This window comes from Coregonus lavaretus (genome assembly GCF_964263955.1).
Source record: "Coregonus lavaretus genome assembly, chromosome: 37".
Taxonomy (NCBI): domain Eukaryota; kingdom Metazoa; phylum Chordata; class Actinopteri; order Salmoniformes; family Salmonidae; genus Coregonus; species Coregonus lavaretus.
The window spans coordinates 15,079,379-15,102,171 of NC_140024.1; the positions used below are offsets into that span (position 1 = coordinate 15,079,379).

Consider the following 22,793-nt stretch of genomic DNA (forward strand, 5'->3'; position numbering starts at 1 on the left):
TGCCTGTCCCCTTCTCCCCCTGACCTTACCCTGCTGCCCCCTTCTCCCCCCTGACCTTACCCAGTTGCCTGCCCCCTTCTCCCCCTGACCTTACCTTGCTGCCTGCCCCCTTCTCCCCCTGACCTTACCCTGCTGCCTGCCCCCTTCTCCCCCTGACCTTACCCTGCTGCCTGCCCCCTTCATTGTTAATGTTTAAAGTTATTTTTCATATCATGAATAAATACAAGTTATTTACACTTTTCTACAATTACGTGGGAGACTTTTATTTAGAACGTTTTCGAAATTCCTAGATCCGGAAGTACTCTTTTTAGTGTTGCCGACGAGACGCTGATTGTGTTGTTGTTGAATTGAAATTGATGAAGCAATGAGTGCGCAATTGTGACTGCAATATCGAGAATCGTTTGCAGAAATTCATACTTTCTACGTTGGAAACTTACTGGGTAATGATATTACTGTCTGATGTTTTGTCAGGTTAGAGTGGTTTGTAAGTCATACTTCTTGTTTCTTGACGTTACAGAGTAGGATAACTTAGCTACTAGTACGTGTTAGCTAGCTAGTTTATCTAACTGTGCTAGCGGCTAGCTATTACTGTTAGGTAGCTAGCAAGAAGCTGTTTAAATGTCAGTCTATCCAGCAGCTGTTTGCAGAAAACACCCTTCCGTTCGCATTTTCACCTGATTGTCATTTCTTATCATGATAATTGTTAGTTATGTGCATATAATAACGTTACATAGCTACATATGTAGCTAGCTATATATTCAGGCATCCATTTGTTGAATAATCGATTGCGGATTGGACTCCTCATTTGCTAACTAGCTGGCGGCATCGCAGGGGCCGAGAGCAGCTTTGCAATCCTGCACAGTGCAGTTACACAGGCCCCCATGCATTGAATCACGCACACCAAACTGGGTTTGTAGAGAAATAATATCAACAATACTCACTAGGCTTCGTTTTCGTTCACCAGTAAACTAGTTATGTGGTAAAGTAACAGTATACCAAAATGTTGTTGTTGTGGTGGGATTGACATTTGCCACCTACAACCCACGTTCTACACAACCACTACTGGGTACTCTGAAAGCTGTATCAACTCTTTATCATGTTCTGCTGCAGAAAGATTAGGCCTATACAGAGAAACATACAAGTCGTTTTCGATCTCCCCAAAAAATGGGGCATGGGTGCAATCATTCACCAGCAAAGGGGGTCAGCATGACATTCCCTACCCCATTCATAGACGCAAACTACTTTAGCACATATTGACGATAGTATCTTCTGACGGGGGGGTTGTGTTAAGTGTCCCGACGCTTGCTCTAAACATTAACACGCATCGCTTGCGGTACTGTTTTGGAAACATAAGTAATGTATCTTTCATATCAGTAAAACATATTTGTCAAAAAACTAAAAGGTTATTACTACACACCTTTTATAGGGTTAGTGTTCCCACACGGCCATATCGCCACATTACAGCGCTTGTTTATGGAAGACATAGTTCGCCACCTGTGCTAATTAGGTATCTAGTGTGTTCAGAACACCTGTGTGTAAGCAGAGAGGAAGATCGGCAGAAAATCTGTCTCCCTCCTTTAGGTGGGGTTTTTTCGCCTACTGAGCAAGGAGTTTTTGTATGGAGGTCAATGAGAGTGTTGAATTTGTTCAACAAAAAAATGAATGGCTTATTTGCTCGAATAGAAGTTTTGTGATGCATAAGTTGTTTCAAGTGTACTGATATAAGTAGGACACGTGATATCCCGGCAACTTTGAGAAAAAACCCTTTATATCGGAGTTGTCTCGAGATGGCTATGCATATTCATGGCATGAGGCTAGTAGCATAGCATCTCTCTCCATTGAATACAGGTGGTTGACGTCAACAACCCTAATCGAATATTGAAAAAAGGATTACAATAATGAGATGTATCCACCAACCCAAAGAATGGATAGACAGGAGCTAGACAGCCCGCCGTGCCGCTTTGTGGACAACGACTCCCATTGTTAGGGAGACACGTATCTTGTCAGTATATCCATAATCTTTGGTGTAAGCTAACTGGGGAGGAAGTGTAGTTCGTCAACTGGAGGCACACACAGTGTATGAATCTGTGCAAAACAGCTACAGTAAGTGTCTCTTTTTTATTTGAAGAGTATTTCTTGCTGACATGGCATATCAGCATATGTTTCGAAAACCGTTTTGAAAGCAATGATTGACTTTTCTAAATGTTAAAACACAATGTCGGAATTGTAGTTTACATGGAGCCAAATGTAGTCTAATGTAATGGCTGAAAACCCTACATATGGAGAAGAAGGGTTTTCGAGAGCTAGACATTCCCCTGTCAGCAAGGCATGCATTATGCTGCAATGTCTGTGTACTGTTGTTGTGAACTCTCTTATCTCAATGTCATATCAGTGAGCCGTGGTTTTATGCAGAATGATACATTTTGCATTTGAGTATTAAAATGTTCCTCTTGTGCAAAAAATAAAAAATCCCCATGCGTTTTTTTTACAATGTGCTCTATTGTTTTTACCAGCTGGCGGAGCCATGTCAGAGAGCTCAAGTGACACAGAGTCCTCCTGTGGGTGGACTATCATAAGTAATGAGGTAAGTCAAGTCTTCCTGACCCTACCTGGGTCCTTATTTGATTCCCCATCAGCCTGAGCACCTGAGTCCCTCTCAGGTAACCCTTGTAGGACCAATAGTCCAGTACTAGGAACCAGAGCCCTTGAAATTCCTCAGTGCACTCTAATGGGACTGGCCTATGGATATTACTGTTACAGTGACTTACTCTTTCAAAGTTTAATGTAATCTTAGTTACTTCTTGAGTGCCTTTTTGCCAGTCATTGCCATTATGCCGACTGTCTAGATTAATTTGAAAGTCTGATGGTTAATGCAGTGAACTGGAGACCATAGTACGGTATGCCTTCATGTAGGGTTGTCTAAATGTGGTAGGCTAATATGGTAGGCTTGTTTCTAAGGGTTCAGATATTGAGGCCCTGGGGCCAGAGAACGGCCTGGAATGTGGGCCTGATCTTCCAGAGAGTGCAGTGCTGGAGCCAGAGCTGCTGCAGAACCAACCCGCCTCTCTCTCTGGTAGGAGGAGTTACCATATGCCCTGTTGTGACAAATTAAGCCATTTGAAAAATCTAGGCATATTACAAAAAAAATCTCTTGACACTGGGTTAAAACTGTTACAACATTGTAATATACATGTATCAGAAAAACACTACATAATTTGGTTTAACCGTCTGTAATGAAACACATTTTATAGCGGTATTGAGATGTTATATGCTCACAGTAGATGGTGTGTATTCAACTTGTCTTCAAATTTTAAATGTCCTCTAAATATGTTTCAGCTGAGTGCACTGAGGAGAGGGGTGAGTCATCTCTTGATGCCACTCTGAAAGAAGAAACCTTAGACAAGACATTGTCTGCTTCTGAGGTGAGGGATAAAAACAAAACATTCTTCAGCTGTATATTTGTATGATTCCGATGTCGCTATGTTTCCAGTCCCTATGCCAACCATGTGGAATATCCTCTGCAGGCTGGAGGTGAGGTGACAGGGGACGAGCATGTGACTCTGTGCTCCTCCAGCGACCACTCTGACATTGTGACTCTGGGGGACACGAGGGAGTCTGAGCTCGGGCCTTGGGATGAGCAGACAGTGGAGGAGGAAGAGGGAGCAGTCAGTGAGGAGCTCTACCTGGGCACCTCCTCCAGCAGCCAATACACCTTCAGTGCTGCAGAGACTGGTAGGGCAACCCAACACACCCTTTAGGGGATGTTTCAATGAATTCCAGTATGAGGTCAATTGGAGAATTGAGATACATTTGTATCTATCTTCACAGTTCAAAGTTAGAGATGTTTCCATGCAAGGTTTGATGGTCTGGTGATGATCAAGCAGCGTAAGTGGATTAGAGAACAGATAGGGCATGACGACAAACAGAAGAAACCAACAAAGCACTCCTTCCTATCCCTTTCCCTTCCCCTTGTCCTAAAGCCAGGCTGATGATGGGCCACTGGAAGCTTCCACAAAGTCTGTGGGACTTGGGCTGTCATCTGAAAGGGCAGATATCTGGCAGCCGTTCTCTCTCAGGTGGTATAAACTGGACTGGTGTGAATATGATAGTGTGCTGCTTGTCTTGCTCAACACAATGTAGCAGGCCTACCCTGATAAGCTGTTGTCAGGGCAAATGCTGTCCGACGATGTAAACAAGTTCTGCTTCTTTTGAAGGGTGTTGCAACCGCCACTAAATGTGTGAAACAAAACACTTGGTATTTCAGCATGGTGTGTGTTTTTTTCGGCTTAACAACTGGAAGTTGTCCCAGTGATGATTTGGCAGAATGTCATTGGTTTGACTGATATACCTGATGTATAATTAGCCTAGCCTATATACAAACATTCTAAAATAAAATATTGTTATCAGAATATTTGATTAGTTGTTAGTCTGTCTCCTGTATTTCACTTTTAATTTTAGGCTAGGGGTCACCTCTGTGATCATGTAACCTAGATAAAACTTGATACTGAGGCATGTTGTTTACATGTTGCTCCCATTACCAGAGGGATGTCTTAATCAGATTTTGCAATCAATGGTTATTGGTTGTTAAGCAAAACATAAGCACATTAATTTTCACAGCAATGTGGGACAGTTTTTCAGGTTTGGCATTTCCTCTGGAAGACTAAAGCATTATTTTTGTTTCCCCAGTTTAATGTGCAACAATGTCACGAAGCCTAGCTTTACAACAGGGGTCTCCAACCCTGTTCCTGGAGAGCTACCGTCCTGTAGGTTTTTGCTCCAACCTCCGTTGTAAATCACATGGGTCCCCTGTAGCTCAGTTGGTAGAGCATGGTGTTTGCAACGCCAGGGTTGTGGGTTCGTTTCCCACGGGGGGCCAGTATGAAAATGTATGCACTCACTAACTGTAAGTCGCTCTGGATAAGAGCGTCTGCTAAATGACTAAAATGTAAATGTTCGGCTTTTCAACCAGCTAATTATTAGAATCAGGTGTGCTAAACTAGGGTCGGAGTGAAAACCTACAGGACGGTAGCTCTCCAGGAACAGGGTTGGAGAGCCCTGCTTTACAAACAACAATGTATAGGCTTTAAAGGGGTTGAACTTCCTGTTTTGGCCTAGTTTTTCAGCGTGGTCATTGAGAAATGCAGCAGCCATGACTGAAGCCAAATAAGAGTTTTCTTGGGGGGGGTGTGGTTTAATGTGGATGTCTCTTGTGTGTGTGTGTTTGCACGTGGCAAGCGTTTGTAAATTCACTCTGCCAAAACAGTACACAAGCACTCACCCTTCTAGATAACTTGAAAGGCTAGCCAGGTCTTGTCTTGATGTCGCCTAGGCTAGTTAGTGCTAGCCAACTTATTTAGCCAATTAGCTTCAGCCGCTGGTATGCCCTGGTGTGCTGCTGTGGCAAAATTGGTTTGACATTGGATAACCTATAGCTAGGGCTAGTTAGAGACCGTCAATAAATTACACAATGTAAATGGGACAATAATTTCATGTTGCACATCTTTTAGTTGTCTCATTCAATTCTTTCAATATTTTAATTTCCACAATTTATAGCTGGTTTGAGGTTTTTAAGTTTAAGTAAATTTGGAGCTATTGACATTTTAAAATATTGTCCCGTGTACATTGTGTAATTTACTGAAGGTCCCTAAATAGCCCCATAAGGATATCGAGTTACATTTACATGTACGTAATTTAGCAGACGCTCTTATCCAGAGCTACTTACAAATTGGTGCATTCACCTTATAGCCAGTGGGATAACCACTTTACAAAATAAATAAATTGTGGGGTAAGGGGGGATCGAATGTCATACCAAATTGACCATGGGCATTACGATCGGGTCGCCTGCAGCTGAGCGCTGAATTGATGATTACTTGGGTGCTGCCAGCTGTGGGCAGGATGGAATTAACCCAACCCAAGGAAAACTGTTACGGTACCCTTCATTCTGTGACATTCTATTTTTTCCTATCATCTCACAAATCTTTGTTGACCAAAATTATCCCATTTACACTTTGTAGTCAATTTTGACAGTAGAATAACTGTTTCTGACTCATATCGATGCCACATAGGCCGTTTTCAAAACGAGAAGTTGCTTTTTAGGGGCAGTTGCTCTTTAATTAGAATTGAATGGATACTTGATATATTGCCATGGACCGCACTTTGCTACTAGATCAATGAGGGCAATTAAAACAATATTTCAAGCAGCAATGTGCTGTTAATGATTTTAGCAGCATACGCATGGTTTACAAGCATGTCAACCTACTACATGTCTACCTTGTAATTATGGTTCAGTGCACTAATGATTGTTTGTGTGGGTGTGTGCATGTTGCAGTTTTCCCTGTGGAGCAGCCTGTGGTTGCAGACTTTAGCAGCAGTGAGGATGAGGGAGAACAGCAGGTCACCCCAGTAGTGCGGAGGCGCAGGGTGAGGAAGAGCACCACTAGCTCTGTGGCTGAGCCTGGAGAGGAGGTGCAGGAGTCTGACCACAGTGACCGAGAGGAGACTCTAGAGGAGGAGCAGAAGGAGGTACAGGAGGAGGAGGTGCAGCAAGAACCTCGCGTTGCTCCCCCACCTCAAGGCCATGTCAGCGGCACCCTCAACAAATGTATCCTAGTAGCCCTCCTAATTGCCATCAGCATGGGCTTTGGTCACTTCTATGGTAAGCATCATGGGAAAGTATTGGTACATACAGTACCAGTCAAAAGTTTGGACACACTTACTCATTCCAGGGTTTTTCTTTATTTTTACTATTTTCTACATTGTAGAATAATAGTGAAGACATCAAATCTATGAAAGAACACATATGGAATCATGTAGTAACCAAAAAAGTGTTTAAACAAATCAAAATATATGTTATATTTGAGATTCTTCAAAGTAGCCACCCTTTGCCTTGATGACAGCTTTGCACACTCTTGACATTCTCTCAACCAGCTTCATGAGGTAGTCACCTGGAATGCATTTCAATTAACAGGTGTGCCTTGTTAAAAGTTAATTTGTGGAATTTCTTTCCTTCTTAATGCGATTGAGCCAATCAGTTGTGTTGTGACAAGATGGAAGAAAAAAATATGGTTAGTATACAGAAGATAGCCCTATTTGGTAAAAGACAAAGTCCATATTATGGCAAGAACAGCTCAAATAAGCAAAGCGAAACGACAGTCCATCATTACTTTAAGACATGAAGGTCAGTCAATCCGGAACATTTCAAGAACTTTGAACGTTTCTTCAAGTGCAGTCGCAAAAACCATCAAGCGCAATGATGAAACTGGCTCTCATGAGGACCGCCACAGGAAAGAAAGACCCAGAGTTACCTCTGCTGCAGAGGATAAGTTCATTAGAGTTACCATCCTCAGAAATTGCAGCCCAAATAAATGCTTCACGGAGTTCAAGTAACAGACATCAACTGTTCAGAGGAGACTGCGTGAATCAGGCCTTCATGGTCGAATTGCTGCAAAGAAACCACTACTAAAGGACACCAATAAGAAGAAGAGACTTGCTTGGGCCAAGAAACACAAGCAATGGACATTAGACCGGTGGAAATCTGTCCTTTGGTCTGATGAGTCCAAATTTGAGATTTTTGGTTCCAACCGCCGTGTCTTTGTGAGAGTAGGTGAACGGATGATCTCCACATGTCTGGTTCCCACCGTGAAGCATGGAGGAGGTGGTGTGATGGTGTGGGGGTGCTTTGCTGGTGACACTGTCGGTGATTTACTTAGAATTCAAGGCACACTTAACCAGCATGACTAGCACAGCATTCTGCAGTGATACGCCATCCCATCTGGTTTGCGCTTAGTGGGACTATAATTTGTTTTTCAACAGGACAATGACCCAACACACCTCCAGGTTGTGTAAGGGCTATTTGACCAAGAAGGAGAGTGATGGAGTGCTGCATCAGATGACCTGGCCTCCACAATCACCCAACTGCAACCCAATTGAGATGGTTTGGGATGAGTTGGACCGAAGAGTGAAGGAAAAGCAGCCAACAAGTGCTCAGTATATGTGGGAACTCCTTCAAGACTGTTGGAAAAGCATTCCAGGTGAAGCTGGTTGAGAGAATGCAAAGCTGTCATCAAGGCAAAGGGTGGCTACTTTGATGAATCTAAAATGTAGAATATATTTTGATTTTGTTTAAGACTTTTTTGGTTACTACATGATTCTATATGTGTTATTTTATAGTTTTGATGTCTTCACTATTATGCTACAATGTAGAAAATAGTAAAAAGAAATAAAGGAAAAACCCTTGAATGAGTAGGTGTTTCCAAACGTTTGACTGGTACTGTATGTGATGAAGAATTTCAATGTTGCTCATTATGAGTATGGAATCATTGGTAAAAGGAATTCACAAGGAGGGCTGTTTTAGCTGTTTTAACTTGTGTTGGTTTTGTGTTCTAGGAAAATTTGAAGGTACAGTATGGAGTGGATGGTTTGAGGGTAATTGTCTAACTCAACTTGCTTAGGTGCATAAGTCATGATAATGTCATGTGAATGTCATGTGTCATCACCGCATAGTAGTTTTGAATAGCACAAACTAAACCTATGTGTGTTTAGTGGGATTATGCAAAGCATGTCAAGTGCCTACATGTAGATAGATTTGATCATATTGAAAGGATACACATCCTATTAAGATAGTGAAAAGAGAATTACAGTGCTTCTGTTGACCTCTTGAATCCATCCTCATCAGAATGTTTGTTATGTGCAGAAACAAATCATTCAGTCATAGGGCGGCAGGTAGCCTAGTGGTTAAGAGGGTTGGGCCAGTAACCGAAAGGACGCAGATTCGTATCCCCCGAGCCGACTAGGTCAAAAATCTGTCGATGTGCCTTTGAGCAAGGCACTTAACCCTAATCGCTCCTGTAAGTCACTCTGGATGAGAGTGTCTGCTAAATGGCTAAAATGTAAACATGTAATACAGTATCTGGGTTGTAGTCAATAAGCAATCAGTTTTCCAATGTTATTGGCAGCTCAGAGCTGGCTGAAAGTTCAAATTCTGAATATGACTGATAAACTTAATCATATAGGTGTGGCACATTTTGTGAGTTGTCTACAAACCAGATACTCATGATGGGTCACTTGACAAATGTAAGTCAATTTATTTTCTGTTTTTGTGTGTGGTAGTATATTACTTTCTTGTGCCGTCTTTGGTAAGGTGAGGTAACAATGGGTTCCCATTTTCCCAAGGGTCAGGGAATTTCAGGGAATTCCAACACCTGCATCCCACACATGGAAAATCAGGGGTTTTCTAATTTGCCAGCGAGTGTGGTCATAAAAAGTCAATAACAATACACACAATAACAAATTGCTTTTATTGTGTACATTTTGCCACTGCTGATCAATGTCACCAAATAGTTTTGAATCTAGGAAATTCTAATTGGTCTGCATGGAAAAGTCTTGAAATGTTTGTTTGTCCAAGAATGGGAACCCTTTTTATTGCACCTAACATGTGGACATTTCCCACAACTTTTTCTGCTTCTGCATTACTATTCTTGAATGTGTGTTATCATCTGGTGAATCATGCCTATGCTTATGGAAAATTAAGGGAATGTCTAATATTTCATTCTAACACAGGCACAGTACAGTTTCAGGAGAGGCAGAAGATTGTGGAGAAGATCTGTGGAGTGAACGAACTTGGTGATTCAAGAGATCTGCAGCATCAGTGTCATAAAGGACCAAATGTCATCAACAAGGTCTGCAAAGAGTTCTTGATACATACGGTTAGGTATCATAAGCCACCTCCCTCTTCATTATCCTTCACAAATAAATTAGCATAATTAAACAAAATACATGTTCTTTCCCTGTCTTAGAAACTGATTTCTTCCTAACTTTTCTGTTTCTTTTTGTGTTTTTTATATATCTTTGGTGAACTTTGTTTCAGCTATAGAATTCTCTCATTCTTTTTTGACTGAACACATTCTGATTTCAGCCATTAAAGTGCCAGTAGTCCTATCAGTATCGTATTTAAGGAAGTACTTTAAGCGTTTCAATTTTAGAAATATTAAATTGACGTATCCACAACTTTTACAGCAATGCTCAGTCAGTACACTCATTTCACTATTCTATCTCAAGAAAAGCGAACTTCTATGATAAGTATGCTTATGCCTCAACTAAAGCACACTATTGCTCCTTCCAGTGAGCAAATTGCTCGCAAAATAATGTATCTTCTTCACCACCAACCACACAGAAGGATGTTATTTTTATTTTTTATTATGTCTCAAAGGAAGTGGTCAAACACTATCTAACGTGGTTACATTTTCCTCTGATCTCAAATAGTATGACACACAGTAGCAAAATGTTTCTTTAGGCAATGAGGTCATTGTATCGAAATACATTGCAGCCTATTCTTGTTTTTGTGAAACCTATTGTTATGCTTAGATATTTATTTTCTTGACATGGTCAAATAACTTAAGCATTGATTGGTCACTTTTTTCCTAATTTGGCACACAGAAACTAGAGGTCATGAGTAACTTGGACAAAAATAATGGCACCGATTGGCCTAAAGGTGGCAGTGTTATAAGCAGTCTCACTTAAACCCTCATATCCGCCGCCCTGTTTGACCTAGAGACTTAACTTTGTATGTAGGTGTCTTTACTTATGCTGAACCAATTTGCCTCAAGGACCCATAAAGTCCATCAGGATAGATTTAGCTCCATCTTGAACATTTTGGAAAACGTTTAAACCAGAAGGGCCAACTTCGTTTGAGAAAAGCTAAGGGATTGGTTAAAAGATGGCTGAGTTATTAATAATCAGGAAATCAGATTTTATGTGTCCATTTTAAATCCTTTGTAAATCCACTTCACAATCGCCTATCAACTTTTTAGGGTCATCAAAGACATTACCATGATGAACCATGTTAAGTTTAGCATTGATATCTTTAAGAGTAAGGAAACTTAACAATTTCACTTTTGACTAATGCTAATGCTTAAAATAATCATTAAAACATCTTCTCATGGACTAAAAGTCAGATTCACTCCAAATGTGGTCTTTGGACTCATCAAAATAGTCCCTAAAGAGTGAATAATGTTGATGCATTCAAAGATGGCCACACTAGTAGATGCGTATACGCTAATATGCTAAAATATCTCAAAAACCAGGAAACTATTAACAACTCATTCTTTGCATATGTAATGCTAATGCTCAAAATCATCTGCAGTCATATTTTCCTCATGAACCATACATCAGATTCACTCCAGATGTTGTATTTAGACTCATTACATAAGGCTTTAATAGTTAACTTTTTTTTTGTTGCTGCATTCAAATATGTCCGCACTGTACCTATAGGTGCATGTTAGCACATATGCTAATGTTAAAAATACTTTCATAATCTTCTTCTCAATGCTTTCACTGATTGCACATAAAGGAAGATAGTGCTTGCTTTGTTATTCAACTGATATATATATATTTTATATATTTTTTAAACCAGTTTTTCTCCCCAATTTCGTGGTATCCAATTGGTAGTTACAGTCTTGTCCCATCGCTGCAACTCCCGTACGGACACGGGAGAGGCGAAGGTCGAGAGCTGTGTGTCCTCCGAAACACAACCCAACCGAGCCGCACTGCTTCTTGACACAATGCATGCTTAACCCGGAAGCCAGCCACACCAATGTGTCGGAGGAAATACTGTACACCTGGCGACTGTGTCAGCGTGCACTGCGCCCGGCCCGCCACAGGAGTCGCTAGGGCACGATGGGGCAATAACATCCCTGCCGGCAAAACCCTTCCCTAACCTGGACGACGCTGGGCCAATTGTGCGCCGCCCCATGGGTCTCCGGCTGCAACAGATTCTGGACTCGAACCAGGATCTCTAGTGGCACAGCTAGCACTGTGATGCAGTGCCTTAGACCACTGCACCACTCTGGAGGCCCCTTCAACTGATATTTTGTCCTTTCATCCTGTTGTGATCTCGCATTTAAACTCTCCATGTTACGTGACTATTCATCTTCAATAAATATTTTTATATGCAAGGATTCTCTACGATTTTTGTTTTTGATGGCTTCTTGCCCCCTTGAACCATTTTTGCCACTCCACTTAACTGTAGAGTGAGATTAGGTTTAAGAGGGTTCTCATCTTATAGCAATGCTTTTGCTCACTTTGGTGATGCTGTTTCCACACATTTAGGACGTGGTTAAGAGTCTGAGAGAAGACCTAAAGGACAAGAGTGACATGGTGCTGTCTCTCACAGGGATTATGGACAAGCTTACTAAAGAGAACCAGGATCTCAGATCCAAACAGGCCCAGCTACAGGTAACATGCAAGTACAAGTTACGGTTCAAATGTAACACTAGTGGTGGATCTTTCAATATAAATTGAATGTGGACTCATTTCTAAAGATTAAAATGCTGCAACAAAATTCACCATTAATTGATTTGTCGTTTATTTGTCTGAATGTGAAGAAATTTAATTTTGTGTCATTGTTTCACTTTTAACCATCTTCATTATTAATTTAAGCCTCACGGTTCCCCTTGTTGTTCATACACTACCGTTCAAAAGTTTGGGGTCACTTAGAAATGTCCTTGTTTTTTCGAAAGAAAAACATTTTTTTTGTCCATTAAAATAACGTCAAATTATTCAGAAATACAGTGTAGACATTGTTAATGTTGTAAATGGCTATTGTAGCTGGAAACGGCTGATTTTTAATGGAATATCTACATAGGCGTACAGAGGCCCATTATCAGCAACCATCAGTCCTGTGTTCCAATGGCACATTGTGTTTGCTAATCCAAGTTTATTATTTTAAAAGGCTAATTGATCATTAGAAAGCCCTTTTGCAATTATGTTATCACAGCTGAAAACTGTTGTGCTGATTTTAAAGAAGCAATAAAACTGGGCTTCTTGAGACTAGTTGAGTATCTGGAGCATCAGCAATTGTGGGTTCAATTACAGGCTCAAAATGGCCAGAAACAAATAACTTTCTTCTGAAAGTCGTCAGTCTATTCTTGTTCTGAGAAATGGTGTTCTGAGTGTCTAGTTTGAGAAACAGGCGCCTCACAGGTCCTCAACTGACAGCTTCATTAAATAGTACCGGCAGTTTCTTGGCAATTTCTCGCATTGAATAGCCTTAATTTCTCAGAACAAGAATAGACTGACGAGTTTCAGAAGGAAGTTATTGGTTTCTGGCCATTTTGAGCCTGTAATCGAACCCACAATTGCTGATGCTCCAGATACTCAACTAGTCTCAAGAAGCCCAGTTTTATTGCTTTTTAAAATCTGCACAACCGTTTTCAGCTGTGATAACATAATTGCAAAAGGGCTTTCTAATGATCAATTAGCCTTTGATATTATTTGAATGGACAAAAAAATTGCTTTTCTTTCGAATACAAGGACATTTCTAAGTGACCCCAAACTTTTGAATGGTAGTGTATGTTAAGCGTTTTGCTAATACTCCTTTGTAGCTACATAACAAATTATGTATTTTTGTTTTGAAACAAGGCCCAGAAAGAAGACTTGGTCGTGAAACTGAAGCAGACTGGCGAGGAGAGGGTTAAGATTGAGTCTCAGCAGAATCACCTGATGGTGGAGAACCAGCTGCTGAAGAGCTCCCTGGAGCGTGAGGAGGAGTCCCTGTCCACCCTTCAGGAGGAGCTGAGGAACCTGCGCTCCCAGATCCGAGACCTGGAGGACACGGGGGCTGGGGCCGACTCCATACTGTCTGAGAACCAGAGGCTGAAGGACCACCTGGAGGAGGAGAAGCAGCGCCTCCGCAGCTTCCTGAGCCAGAGGGAGGCCCTGATGGCTGAGGCCCAGACGCTGAGGAGGGAGCTGGATAATGAGCGGAGGGTGACCGACCAGCTGAGGGAGCAGCTGAGCAGCCGCAACACCAGGGTCGGAGGAGAGGCCGACCCGGAGACAGAGGAGCTGCAGTCACGGCTCATGGAGTTGGAGAAGAAACTGAGCTTTGAGCAGCAGCGCTCCGACCTTTGGGAGAGGCTCTATGTGGAAACCAAAGAGGAGAGGGCCAAGGGAGACAAGCAGGCCAAAGTCAAGAAGCCCAACGACAGCGTGATAGGGAAGGTGAAAGACACTTTTGATGCAGTGAAGAACTCCACCAAGGAGTTTGTGCACCATCACAAAGAGCAGATAACGAAAGCCAAAGAGGCTGTGAAGGAGAATCTGAGGAAGTTCTCTGATTCTGTGAAATCCACCTTCCGCCACTTCAAGGACTCTGCTTCACGTATGATGGACAAGACTTACCGGCCTCACGATCAGAGGTTTCACGAGAGGAAGGATGCCAAGACTGAGCACCGTGAGCAGCAGGAGCATCATAGAGACCATGGAAACAAGCACTCAGACGAGGAACCATGGCAGCCCAGAACCCACAAGCCCCTGCATCGTCACCCTCGTAAATCCACTGACGACTCTTTCCAGGCACACCGTAACACCCGTAAGTCAGGGGGTAAAGTTGAGGAGGACCCAGACGCTGAGAACCAACAAAGAGGAGTGCCCAAAGGTTGCTCTGGGGTTTTCGACTGTGCCTACCAAGAATCCATGAGCCTCTTCAACAAAGCCATGGACCCCATAAGAGCAGATGAGTTCAACCAGCTGCTTCACAGCTACCTCCAGCAGGAGGTTGACCACTTCCACCACTGGACTGAGCTGGAGAGCTTTACTAACAATTTCTTTCACAACGGCATCTTCATCCACGATCAGATGCTGTTCACAGACTTTGTCAGTGGTGTGGAAGACTACCTGGAGGACATGGATGAATACCATGGCCACAACGATGACGTCTTTGAAGATCTTGACGAGTATGTCTACAGGCACTTCTTTGGAGATACCTACTCAAAACGTTATGGGTCAAGGTAAGTTTATAGTTTTCATAACTGTTTTTTCAAAAGGATGTTGTGTTAACATATCATTTTGAGGGTGTAAAACTTTTACATATTCTGACATTTCTGTTTGTCAACTCACAGTAGACCCTTTGAGGGGCCAGATACGGATACTAAAGAGAGACTGGCCAAGCAGCAGCAGCGCAATCAACAGAGGGCCCGGCCCCGGCCACAAAGAGAGAGGAAGTGGAGCAGAGCAGGGCGGAACACAGACAGACACATGGCTGATGTAAAAATAGAGTTGGGTCCTATGCCCTTTGATCCCAAATATTGAGAATATTCTTACCTAATGAATCCGTTTTTATAATGGCTGATATTGTAGTTGCAAAGTCTATTTAGGATGTGTTTGATGGAAAGCCTTTTACTTCTTATTCTTCTGTTTTTGTGATTTTGCACAATGTTATTTTAATGCTGCCTGAATGTTCCCTTGCTTCCTGTGTTGTGTAAGCAATCCTTAGGTTAGTGGCAATGGTGGTGTATCTGAATGCATCTAATCTCATGCGCACAAAGAAAATTATTGCTACAATGATTTATCCATAAATTGTCTTTAAATATGACTAACTAGAGCAATTAAACATGGGAATACAGTAAGTAAATGTTACAGTACCTAACTCTGTAGTACACATTCATTGTAATCAGGTCAGCTGTTACATGTTATTTTTAAGAGCCATCACTGACTATGTAATTTGCACAAAATGTCTTCTCTTTGGGCCTTGTTAAAAAAAAATATGTTTACCATTTGAATTGTTTAAATGTAGGCCTATTGTGAATTAATAATGATTCATTGGATGGATCCAACAATGGAAAGAAATAGTATTTTTGTCAGTGGCATTGAGAAGTTATGCACTGACAAATACACTTTAATTTCAATTCCAAATTGTCAAAGGTGACGATTTGATAATGGCAAAAACAATTGCTGACATTGATACTGTTGTGTGCAGTAAAACTTTAAAAGTAGCAAAATCAATGAGAAATACTTTATTTTTTCACATGGTGTTGAATAATGCAAGAAGCTGGTTCCGCAGTCAATTTCTATAATTTGCTACTACGTTACATATTTGTTTAAAATGGTGAGATAAGGTGCAACTGTGTTGTAGTTTGCTTCCCAAGTGAAGTAGTTATTGTTCAGTAACATTCCAACTATGGCTTGTTTTACTAAGGCTGATTATTTCCTTTCATTTACAGATGTGCTGTTGAAAATGAATTGCAGCTTCCCAATAAAAAAAAGTGAATATTGACTGCTTTTTCCCCCCAAATATAGTGAACTGTCTGGCTAGGTGTTGCATTATTTTCAGCGTTTAAAAGATCAATCCGTTATTCCATTTGATAATTTATTCCTTTACAATACAGATCCATTTTGATTAACTTCCCAATGGCTCGTACCAATGGTCAAGATGGTTCTGTTCAGTGCATTTTGTAAACTAGGATACTTCTTCAAACTCGTCCTTAAGATACATGAGTAAGGAAAATCATTGTGCTTCTTACAAATGTATTCTCTTCAGTGTTTTGTGTTCAGTGCCTTTGATAAACTAGGATGCTTTTTCCAACTCGTCCTTCAGGAACATGAGTGTGGAATATTTCTGTACTTCTCATAAATCTACTCCCGTCCAAGAATGCAGAGATCTCCTGAGGACAGAAAAAGCAAATAATACAAATTATTGTAACAGTGAAGGAGCTTTCCATTAGTCATTATTAGTCTTGAATTACAAAATGCAGAGTATCTAACCTTCTCCAGAACATCAAAGAACACGAGGTGGGTTGGCAGCATTGACTTATAAGGGAATGAGGTCCTCAACCAATGATGAGGATCAGCAAAGAATCTCTCAGCTTCATCTACATAGCTCTTGTCTCCTGTGAGATCTGGTGGACATTCTAGGAAACGCATCTTCATTGGACAGTGGATGTGACTACAAAAACAATGTATATTGATTATTTACTGCACTGCCTCTGTAGCTAAGCTTGTCACAGCACTTACTCATGCAAAAGGTCCATCAGTAAATAAGGCAAAAACAACATGAAAAAAATGGACTGCCTACCTGTAGAAAGGTGTAGAGTGACAGGGCATTAGAAAGAGGACTTCAGGCAGTGGAGGGGTTGAGGGATCGCTGTCGTCACACAGGGTCTGGAGGTGACCCATGACATCCAGTGTGCCTCGCTGGTGAAGCAGACCTGTGTACAGGGCTGGGACTAGGTTGGAGACCAATAAGGCACATGCGGCAGGCCGTCTCCAGGTTCTCAGATTCACCAAAGCTATCCCTGCAATAAACGAGGACCCCATGTCGTGCATAGGGTATGACTGTACGTTAGCAGTTTGGTTACTTGCAGTCATTGGAATCTTTCTGGAAATTGTAGCACTCACCACAAAATACCATGCAGAAAGGCAAAACAGGGTAGATGAATCTGAACTCCTTGTGCGCAAGACAACTGCATGGAGAAGAAAAACATGCAAATTCTGAAATTCCTTATGATATGAACAGTCTAATGTACAGATGTTTTTGGCCCATAAATTACAGTAAGTGCATTTTACATGTCACACAACATAGAAAGACAAAAGAAAAAGACCATACCTGTAAACCATTAATGTCCAGACTACTGTTATTAACATGATTCTGTATCTTTTTGAAGCCAGTGTGCATCCATATAGGAAGAAAGGAAGATGAGGGCCAATGACGACCACAAAGCCCTGAGTAAAGTACCAGTGCCATGGATGAGAGCCATAGAACTCAGCCACGTTGTGAAAAACATTAAACATCAGGAAGTTGTACTGCACCAGGGTCCACTGCGAGAGAAAATGGTTTAAGGCACTTGTGTTAATTAACACAGACATTACATCTTCTGATTTATAATTACCTATTTTAAAATTTTATTTTTAAACAATGCTTTTCCTACCTTTCCATAGAACATGCAGTCAATCAGAGTTGAAATCCCAAGAGTTAAAGCCCTATATGAAGGAGAGGCTCATCCAATAATTGAAGAATACATTATGTATGTCGTGAAAACCTCACTCTGCAGCTAAGGCACAATGGTCTTTATCAAATCATAGCACTCACCCAATGGGAAGGCAATGGTGAGTTATGAGTTTCAGCTTGTTATCTTCCTGCCAGAAGTGGTACACCAACAGAGGAAGCCACACAATCAAGGCTGTCGGACGAACAATGACTGCCAAGGCAACCAGGATCAAATATTTTGTACTGCGAAAGAAAACAAGCAAAATCAGTTTTAAACAGAATGTTATTAACGGAGTGTTACTAAAAGGAATACTTTTTGTAAAGGCATTTTGTAACTTGCCGTGTAGTGGGAAATACTTACAGATGCACACTATGTGAAATGGTTTTATGTTGGAGTTGTGTAGGTCCTACCTGTTGTGTGTTTTAGAGCCAGGCAGAGGATAGTAATAGAGAGCCAGAGTTGTGAGTGTGGTCTCCATGGTGTTGGTCAGGGTCCTGGTGCAGCAGTACCATGTGAACCAAGAACTGAGCTGGCAGAGGTACTAGTGACAACAACAACAACAAAAAAGAGAAAGAGGCTTTGTAACAAGGTTTCAGCCCACAAACCCAGAATTACAATAAGTCAAAAGGATATGAGACACAAAGAAGTGCATGTTGTTTTTACCGTCCATTTGGCAACGTCAGAATGCTCCAGTGATTGGATAAGACAGTAGAGTTTAATATCAGCCAATGCAGCAAGCAGTGCCTGCACAACTCGAGGTAGCCATACCTGCAGAATCCACAATATATACCGTACAGATTTTGACAATGGGGTCACATCCAATGCATTTTGCATCAGCACTATAAGTTGCTGCAAAAGATGATGTACAAATATGACTTACCAAGAGTTGAACTGCATCATAGGTGAAGAAGTGCAATATCTTATATATAGCTCCAAAGAAAAGAGGGTAGGAGAACCCTCTTATACCTGCTGTCCACTCCCACGTCAAATAGCCATAGGTGAAGTTATTAAGGATTTAGCAGAATACACATACTATTGTCCACAAGACAGTTATTAGAAGGTTACTACTTAAAGTTTCAAATGATTTTTGTTACAAGGATATTCAAAAACCATAAGGTGAGCGACTTCGAGGGACTGCCAGTATTCATCTGGGACAAAGCTGGTCTGGACCAGGAAGCAGTTAATGAGACGAAATGCCACAGTGAAGACACTGACCCCCAATACACCTAAGGAGAAGAAGAAAATAAAAACATGTCAGATATCTCTCCACCAGTTAGGCTGCCTGTGTTAGATGTGCATTGGTAATTAAATGCATTATCAACCAGTCATTTGAAAGACTGAAGCATTCTGAAACTGCAAGTACAATTGCATGCTCCTGGATCACCTGTTGCCTACTTCAATTTAAGTTGATGTAGCTAGCTAAGCTAGCGTTTGTCTTTCAAAATAAGCAATGTAAACTTCGCTTCCATTCTTACTTTTATCATCAACATCAGTTTGACATTTGCTCAGTCTGCTAGAAATACAGTGGGGGAAAAAAGTATTTAGTCAGCCACCAATTGTGCAAATTCTCCCACTTAAAAAGATGAGAGAGGCCTGTAATTTTCATCATAGGTACACGTCAACTATGACAGACAAATTGAGATTTTTTTTCTCCAGAAAATCACATTGTAGGATTTTTTTATGAATTTAGTTGCAAATTATGGTGGAAAATAAGTATTTGGTCACCTACAAACAAGCAAGATTTCTGGCTCTCACAGACCTGTAACTTCATCTTTAAGTGGCTCCTCTGTCCTCTACTCGTTACCTGTATTAATGGCACCTGTTTGAACTTGTTATCAGTATAAAAGACACCTGTCCACAACCTCAAACAGTCACACTCCAAACTCCACTATGGCCAAGACCAAAGAGCTGTCAAAGGACACCAGAAACAAAATTGTAGACCTGCACCAGGCTGGGAAGACTGAATCTGCAATAGGTAAGCAGCTTGGTTTGAAGAAATCAACTGTGGGAGCAATTATTAGGAAATGGAAGACATACAAGACCACTGATAATCTCCCTCGATCTGGGGCTCCACGCAAGATCTCACCCCGTGGGGTCAAAATGATCACAAGAACGGTGAGCAAAAATCCCAGAACCACACGGGGGGACCTAGTGAATGACCTGCAGAGAGCTGGGACCAAAGTAACAAAGCCTACCATCAGTAACACACTACGCTGCCAGGGACTCAAATCCTGCAGTGCCAGACGTGTCCCCCTGCTTAAGCCAGTACATGTCCAGGCCCGTCTGAAGTTTGCTAGAGTGCATTTGGATGATCCAGAAGAGGATTGGGAGAATGTCATATGGTCAGATGAAACCAAAATAGAACTTTTTGGTAAAAACTCAACTCGTCGTGTTTGGAGGACAAAGAATGCTGAGTTGCATCCAAAGAACACCATACCTACTGTGAAGCATGGGGGTGGAAACATCATGCTTTGGGGCTGTTTTTCTGCAAAGGGACCAGGACGACTGATCCGTGTAAAGGAAAGAATGAATGGGGCCATGTATCGTGAGATTTTGAGTGAAAACCTCCTTCCATCAGCAAGGGCATTGAAGATGAAACGTGGCTGGGTCTTTCAGCATGACAATGATCCCAAACACACCGCCCGGGCAACGAAGGAGTGGCTTCGTAAGAAGCATTTCAAGGTCCTGGAGTGGCCTAGCCAGTCTCCAGATCTCAACCCCATAGAAAGTCTTTGGAGGGAGTTGAAAGTCTGTGTTGCCCAGCGACAGCCCCAAAACATCACTGCTCTAGAGGAGATCTGCATGGAGGTATGGGCCAAAATACCAGCAACAGTGTGTGAAGACTTACAGAAAACGTTTGACCTGTGTCATTGCCAACAACGGGTATATAACAAAGTATTGAGAAACTTTTGTTATTGACCAAATACTTATTTTCCACCATAATTTGCAAATAAATTCATTAAAAATCCTACAATGTGATTTTCTGGAGAAAAAAAATCTCATTTTGTCTGTCATAGTTTACGTGTACCTATGATGAAAATTACAGGCCTCTCTCATCTTTTTAAGTGGGAGAACTTGCACAATTGGTGGCTGACTAAATACTTTTTTCCCCCACTGTATGATAGCTGCTATACCAAACAGGACATATACCATTATCAAGAGGACATGTATCTTCTTTACTATATAGTTGGGATTTTCGTTTCCTCAGTTTAACAGGCTCTGCTTTGCTTCCGATATTTAAGCGTGCACGAATCTTTTCCATCACTTAGATAAACTAAAACTAACTACATATTAGAGAATGTAGCTAATTCGAGCAGCACCAAAATCCACATTAGTTCCGTGTTTGTGCTCGTAGGTAGATGACGTCAGTCGTTTCCTTGCAAAGGATATGCGATTGTCAAGATAACATTCGTGTGTTACATATCGGTGATGTAAAGTTATACAGCTTAGAATGTTATCTGTACCACTTATAGAACATACCATTTATTTTATCAATTATAATATGCATTTTATGGGGAATCGCATTTCAGTTTATTGTTGTCGTTCATCTTGTCCCCTTTCATTCGCCGTAGATGCATGTTCGACCTTTGCACTTAAACCAAATGTCGCTTGCTAGCCAACGTCAGTTGTTTAATTGTTGGAATTGCTAGACGTTTTGGTCTCCACACACTTCATAAAAGATCGTGGTGAGTTATGTTAAAACAATTATGAAACCAATATAAGATTTGTGTCTCACTAGCTAGTTAGCTAGCTATGGCTAACAACCCACAGTTTTGTATAGAAGGCATAACGTTATAGCTTTTGGTAAAAATTTACTTTTTGTAACAGGTTAGAATTTACGCAGCAGGTTAGGATAACCAATTAGCATTCGTGTAAAAGTGTAGTGGGGAGATTTGCAATGTCACATGTTACAAAGAATCTGACATACCACCACAGGGACATACAGGATTCATGTCATTATTATGGCATGCTGTATCTAGCTGAGGTTCGAGTTTACATTACTAATACTGTATCATGCACACAATGTTTTACATATGCTTACATTTCCTCCTCTGTATATGTAGCAGCTTGGTAATGTCACGAGATTTAAAATGTGGCATATCGTGTATGTCATGATAGGACATTCTACTGCACAATTGTGCCCCATGATGAAGGCTTTATGTGTGCTTCCTGCAAAAACGTAATGTACAACATCAGTGACAATGCAAGGCAAAACTTTTGGGTAATCTCTTCTATTCTTCCAGGATCAACGATGCAAGTGTAGGTGGGACTCCTGATCCAGAGAGAACATGTTTCGACGAAGGATACCTTTTGCACAGATAGCCTTGGCCACTGTGCTAGGAGTTGCTGGGGGTGTTTATATATATATATAGACCCATGTTTGAGCCCCAGCACAATAACTATCTTCCAGAGACTTTGAGTCAACCGGAGGACAATTGGAGGCCCGAGAGCCAAGGACAGTCTGGAGACAGCAACAATGTGCCTGAGAGTCCTGGACAGTCTGAAGTCAATAGAACTGTGTAGGAGAATGTGGGACAGTCAGTGGCCTTAGCAGAAGTGTTTGTCAATTAATAATTTCAGTTGATTTGTGGTTTTGTGTGTAAATTACAGATCATGTGAATTGAATGTCAAATAAAATCCCTTGTACTACTATATGTCAGGGTAGGTTTGTAAATGTCAAGCCTACAGTATTGTCAGCAAGAATATCTTATCACCGCCACCACAGGTTGAACTTTGCTCAAGGAACCACTTGGTGTCCTCATTTTGCCCTTATTACTGTTAGAAGTAAAGCACCTGTGGATCAGGCAGGGAATTATATTATATGTACCACCCTATGCAATCAAATAACTGAGGAAAATTATCCGACTGCAAGTTCTTTACAATCCACTACACATGTACCTTATAACATTCTTCCTAACTTTCTAACTTGTTTTTAACACCAGCATTTTAAAGGATCGACAGCTCTTTTTCTCAAGCCACAACATTCACATTTTAGTTCCAAAATAATACTCCTGCGCAGGAAAGGTATTT

The 22,793-nt window shown here is 41.3% G+C and overlaps 2 protein-coding genes and 1 long non-coding RNA gene across 7 annotated transcripts; 2 read left to right on the forward strand and 1 right to left on the reverse strand.

Annotated features, from left to right (window-relative positions):
- The first annotated feature begins 333 nt into the window (after positions 1–333).
- On the forward strand, positions 334–16,051 carry LOC311111940 (cell cycle progression protein 1-like). 4 transcript variants are annotated; one of them, XM_084154870.1, is made up of 11 exons: positions 334–440; positions 2,514–2,584; positions 2,959–3,073; positions 3,337–3,422; positions 3,525–3,732; positions 6,329–6,655; positions 8,386–8,424; positions 9,559–9,677; positions 12,106–12,231; positions 13,417–14,786; positions 14,898–16,051. In XM_084154870.1, exons 2-11 carry the CDS (start codon positions 2,525–2,527, stop codon positions 15,085–15,087), a joined length of 2,640 nt encoding a protein of 879 aa, XP_084010996.1. In that variant the 5' UTR covers positions 334–440; positions 2,514–2,524; the 3' UTR covers positions 15,088–16,051. The 4 variants fall into 4 exon arrangements, with proteins under 4 accessions (XP_084010996.1, XP_084010998.1, XP_084010997.1 ...); XM_084154872.1 differs by lacking the exon at positions 12,106–12,231; XM_084154871.1 differs by lacking the exon at positions 8,386–8,424.
- Positions 16,052–16,057: 6 nt separating this feature from the next.
- Positions 16,058–21,119, reverse strand: LOC311111941 (GPI mannosyltransferase 3-like). Of its 2 annotated transcripts, none has more exons than XM_084154874.1 (12): positions 20,913–21,119; positions 18,865–18,988; positions 18,643–18,760; positions 18,426–18,530; positions 18,173–18,303; positions 17,864–18,004; positions 17,703–17,754; positions 17,381–17,592; positions 17,173–17,237; positions 16,850–17,069; positions 16,540–16,720; positions 16,058–16,439 (listed from the first exon to the last, which is right to left on the reverse strand). In XM_084154874.1, the coding sequence occupies exons 1-12, from the start codon at positions 21,022–21,024 to the stop codon at positions 16,326–16,328; spliced, it is 1,575 nt and encodes a 524-aa protein (XP_084011000.1). In that variant the 5' UTR covers positions 21,025–21,119; the 3' UTR covers positions 16,058–16,325. The 2 variants fall into 2 exon arrangements, with proteins under 2 accessions (XP_084011000.1, XP_084011001.1); XM_084154875.1 differs by having other exon boundaries at positions 17,510–17,592; positions 20,913–21,098.
- Positions 21,120–21,353: 234 nt separating this feature from the next.
- Positions 21,354–22,417, forward strand: LOC311111237. The gene is made up of 2 exons (XR_014610759.1): positions 21,354–21,448; positions 22,007–22,417. It is a non-coding gene; the product is annotated as an uncharacterized lncRNA (long non-coding RNA).
- Positions 22,418–22,793: the final 376 nt, after the last annotated feature.

What these genes read in the sequence shown, in the direction of transcription:
- LOC311111940 (XM_084154870.1), top strand. Translation starts at nt 2,525, where the DNA reads ATGTCAGAGAGCTCAAGTGACACAGAGTCCTCCTGTGGGTGGACTATC. An exon ending in AGACATTGTCTGCTTCTGAG is followed by an intron (nt 3,423 to 3,524) that starts GTGAGGGATAAA and finishes TATCCTCTGCAG; the next exon opens with GCTGGAGGTGAGGTGACAGG. An exon ending in CTTCAGTGCTGCAGAGACTG is followed by an intron (nt 3,733 to 6,328) that starts GTAGGGCAACCC and finishes TGCATGTTGCAG; the next exon opens with TTTTCCCTGTGGAGCAGCCT.
- LOC311111941 (XM_084154874.1), bottom strand. Translation starts at nt 21,024, where the DNA reads ATGGAAAAGATTCGTGCACGCTTAAATATCGGAAGCAAAGCAGAGCCT. An exon ending in TACATGTCCTCTTGATAATG is followed by an intron (nt 18,989 to 20,912) that starts GTATATGTCCTG and finishes TCTTCTCCTTAG; the next exon opens with GTGTATTGGGGGTCAGTGTC. An exon ending in CACTCTACACCTTTCTACAG is followed by an intron (nt 16,721 to 16,849) that starts GTAGGCAGTCCA and finishes TTGTTTTTGTAG; the next exon opens with TCACATCCACTGTCCAATGA.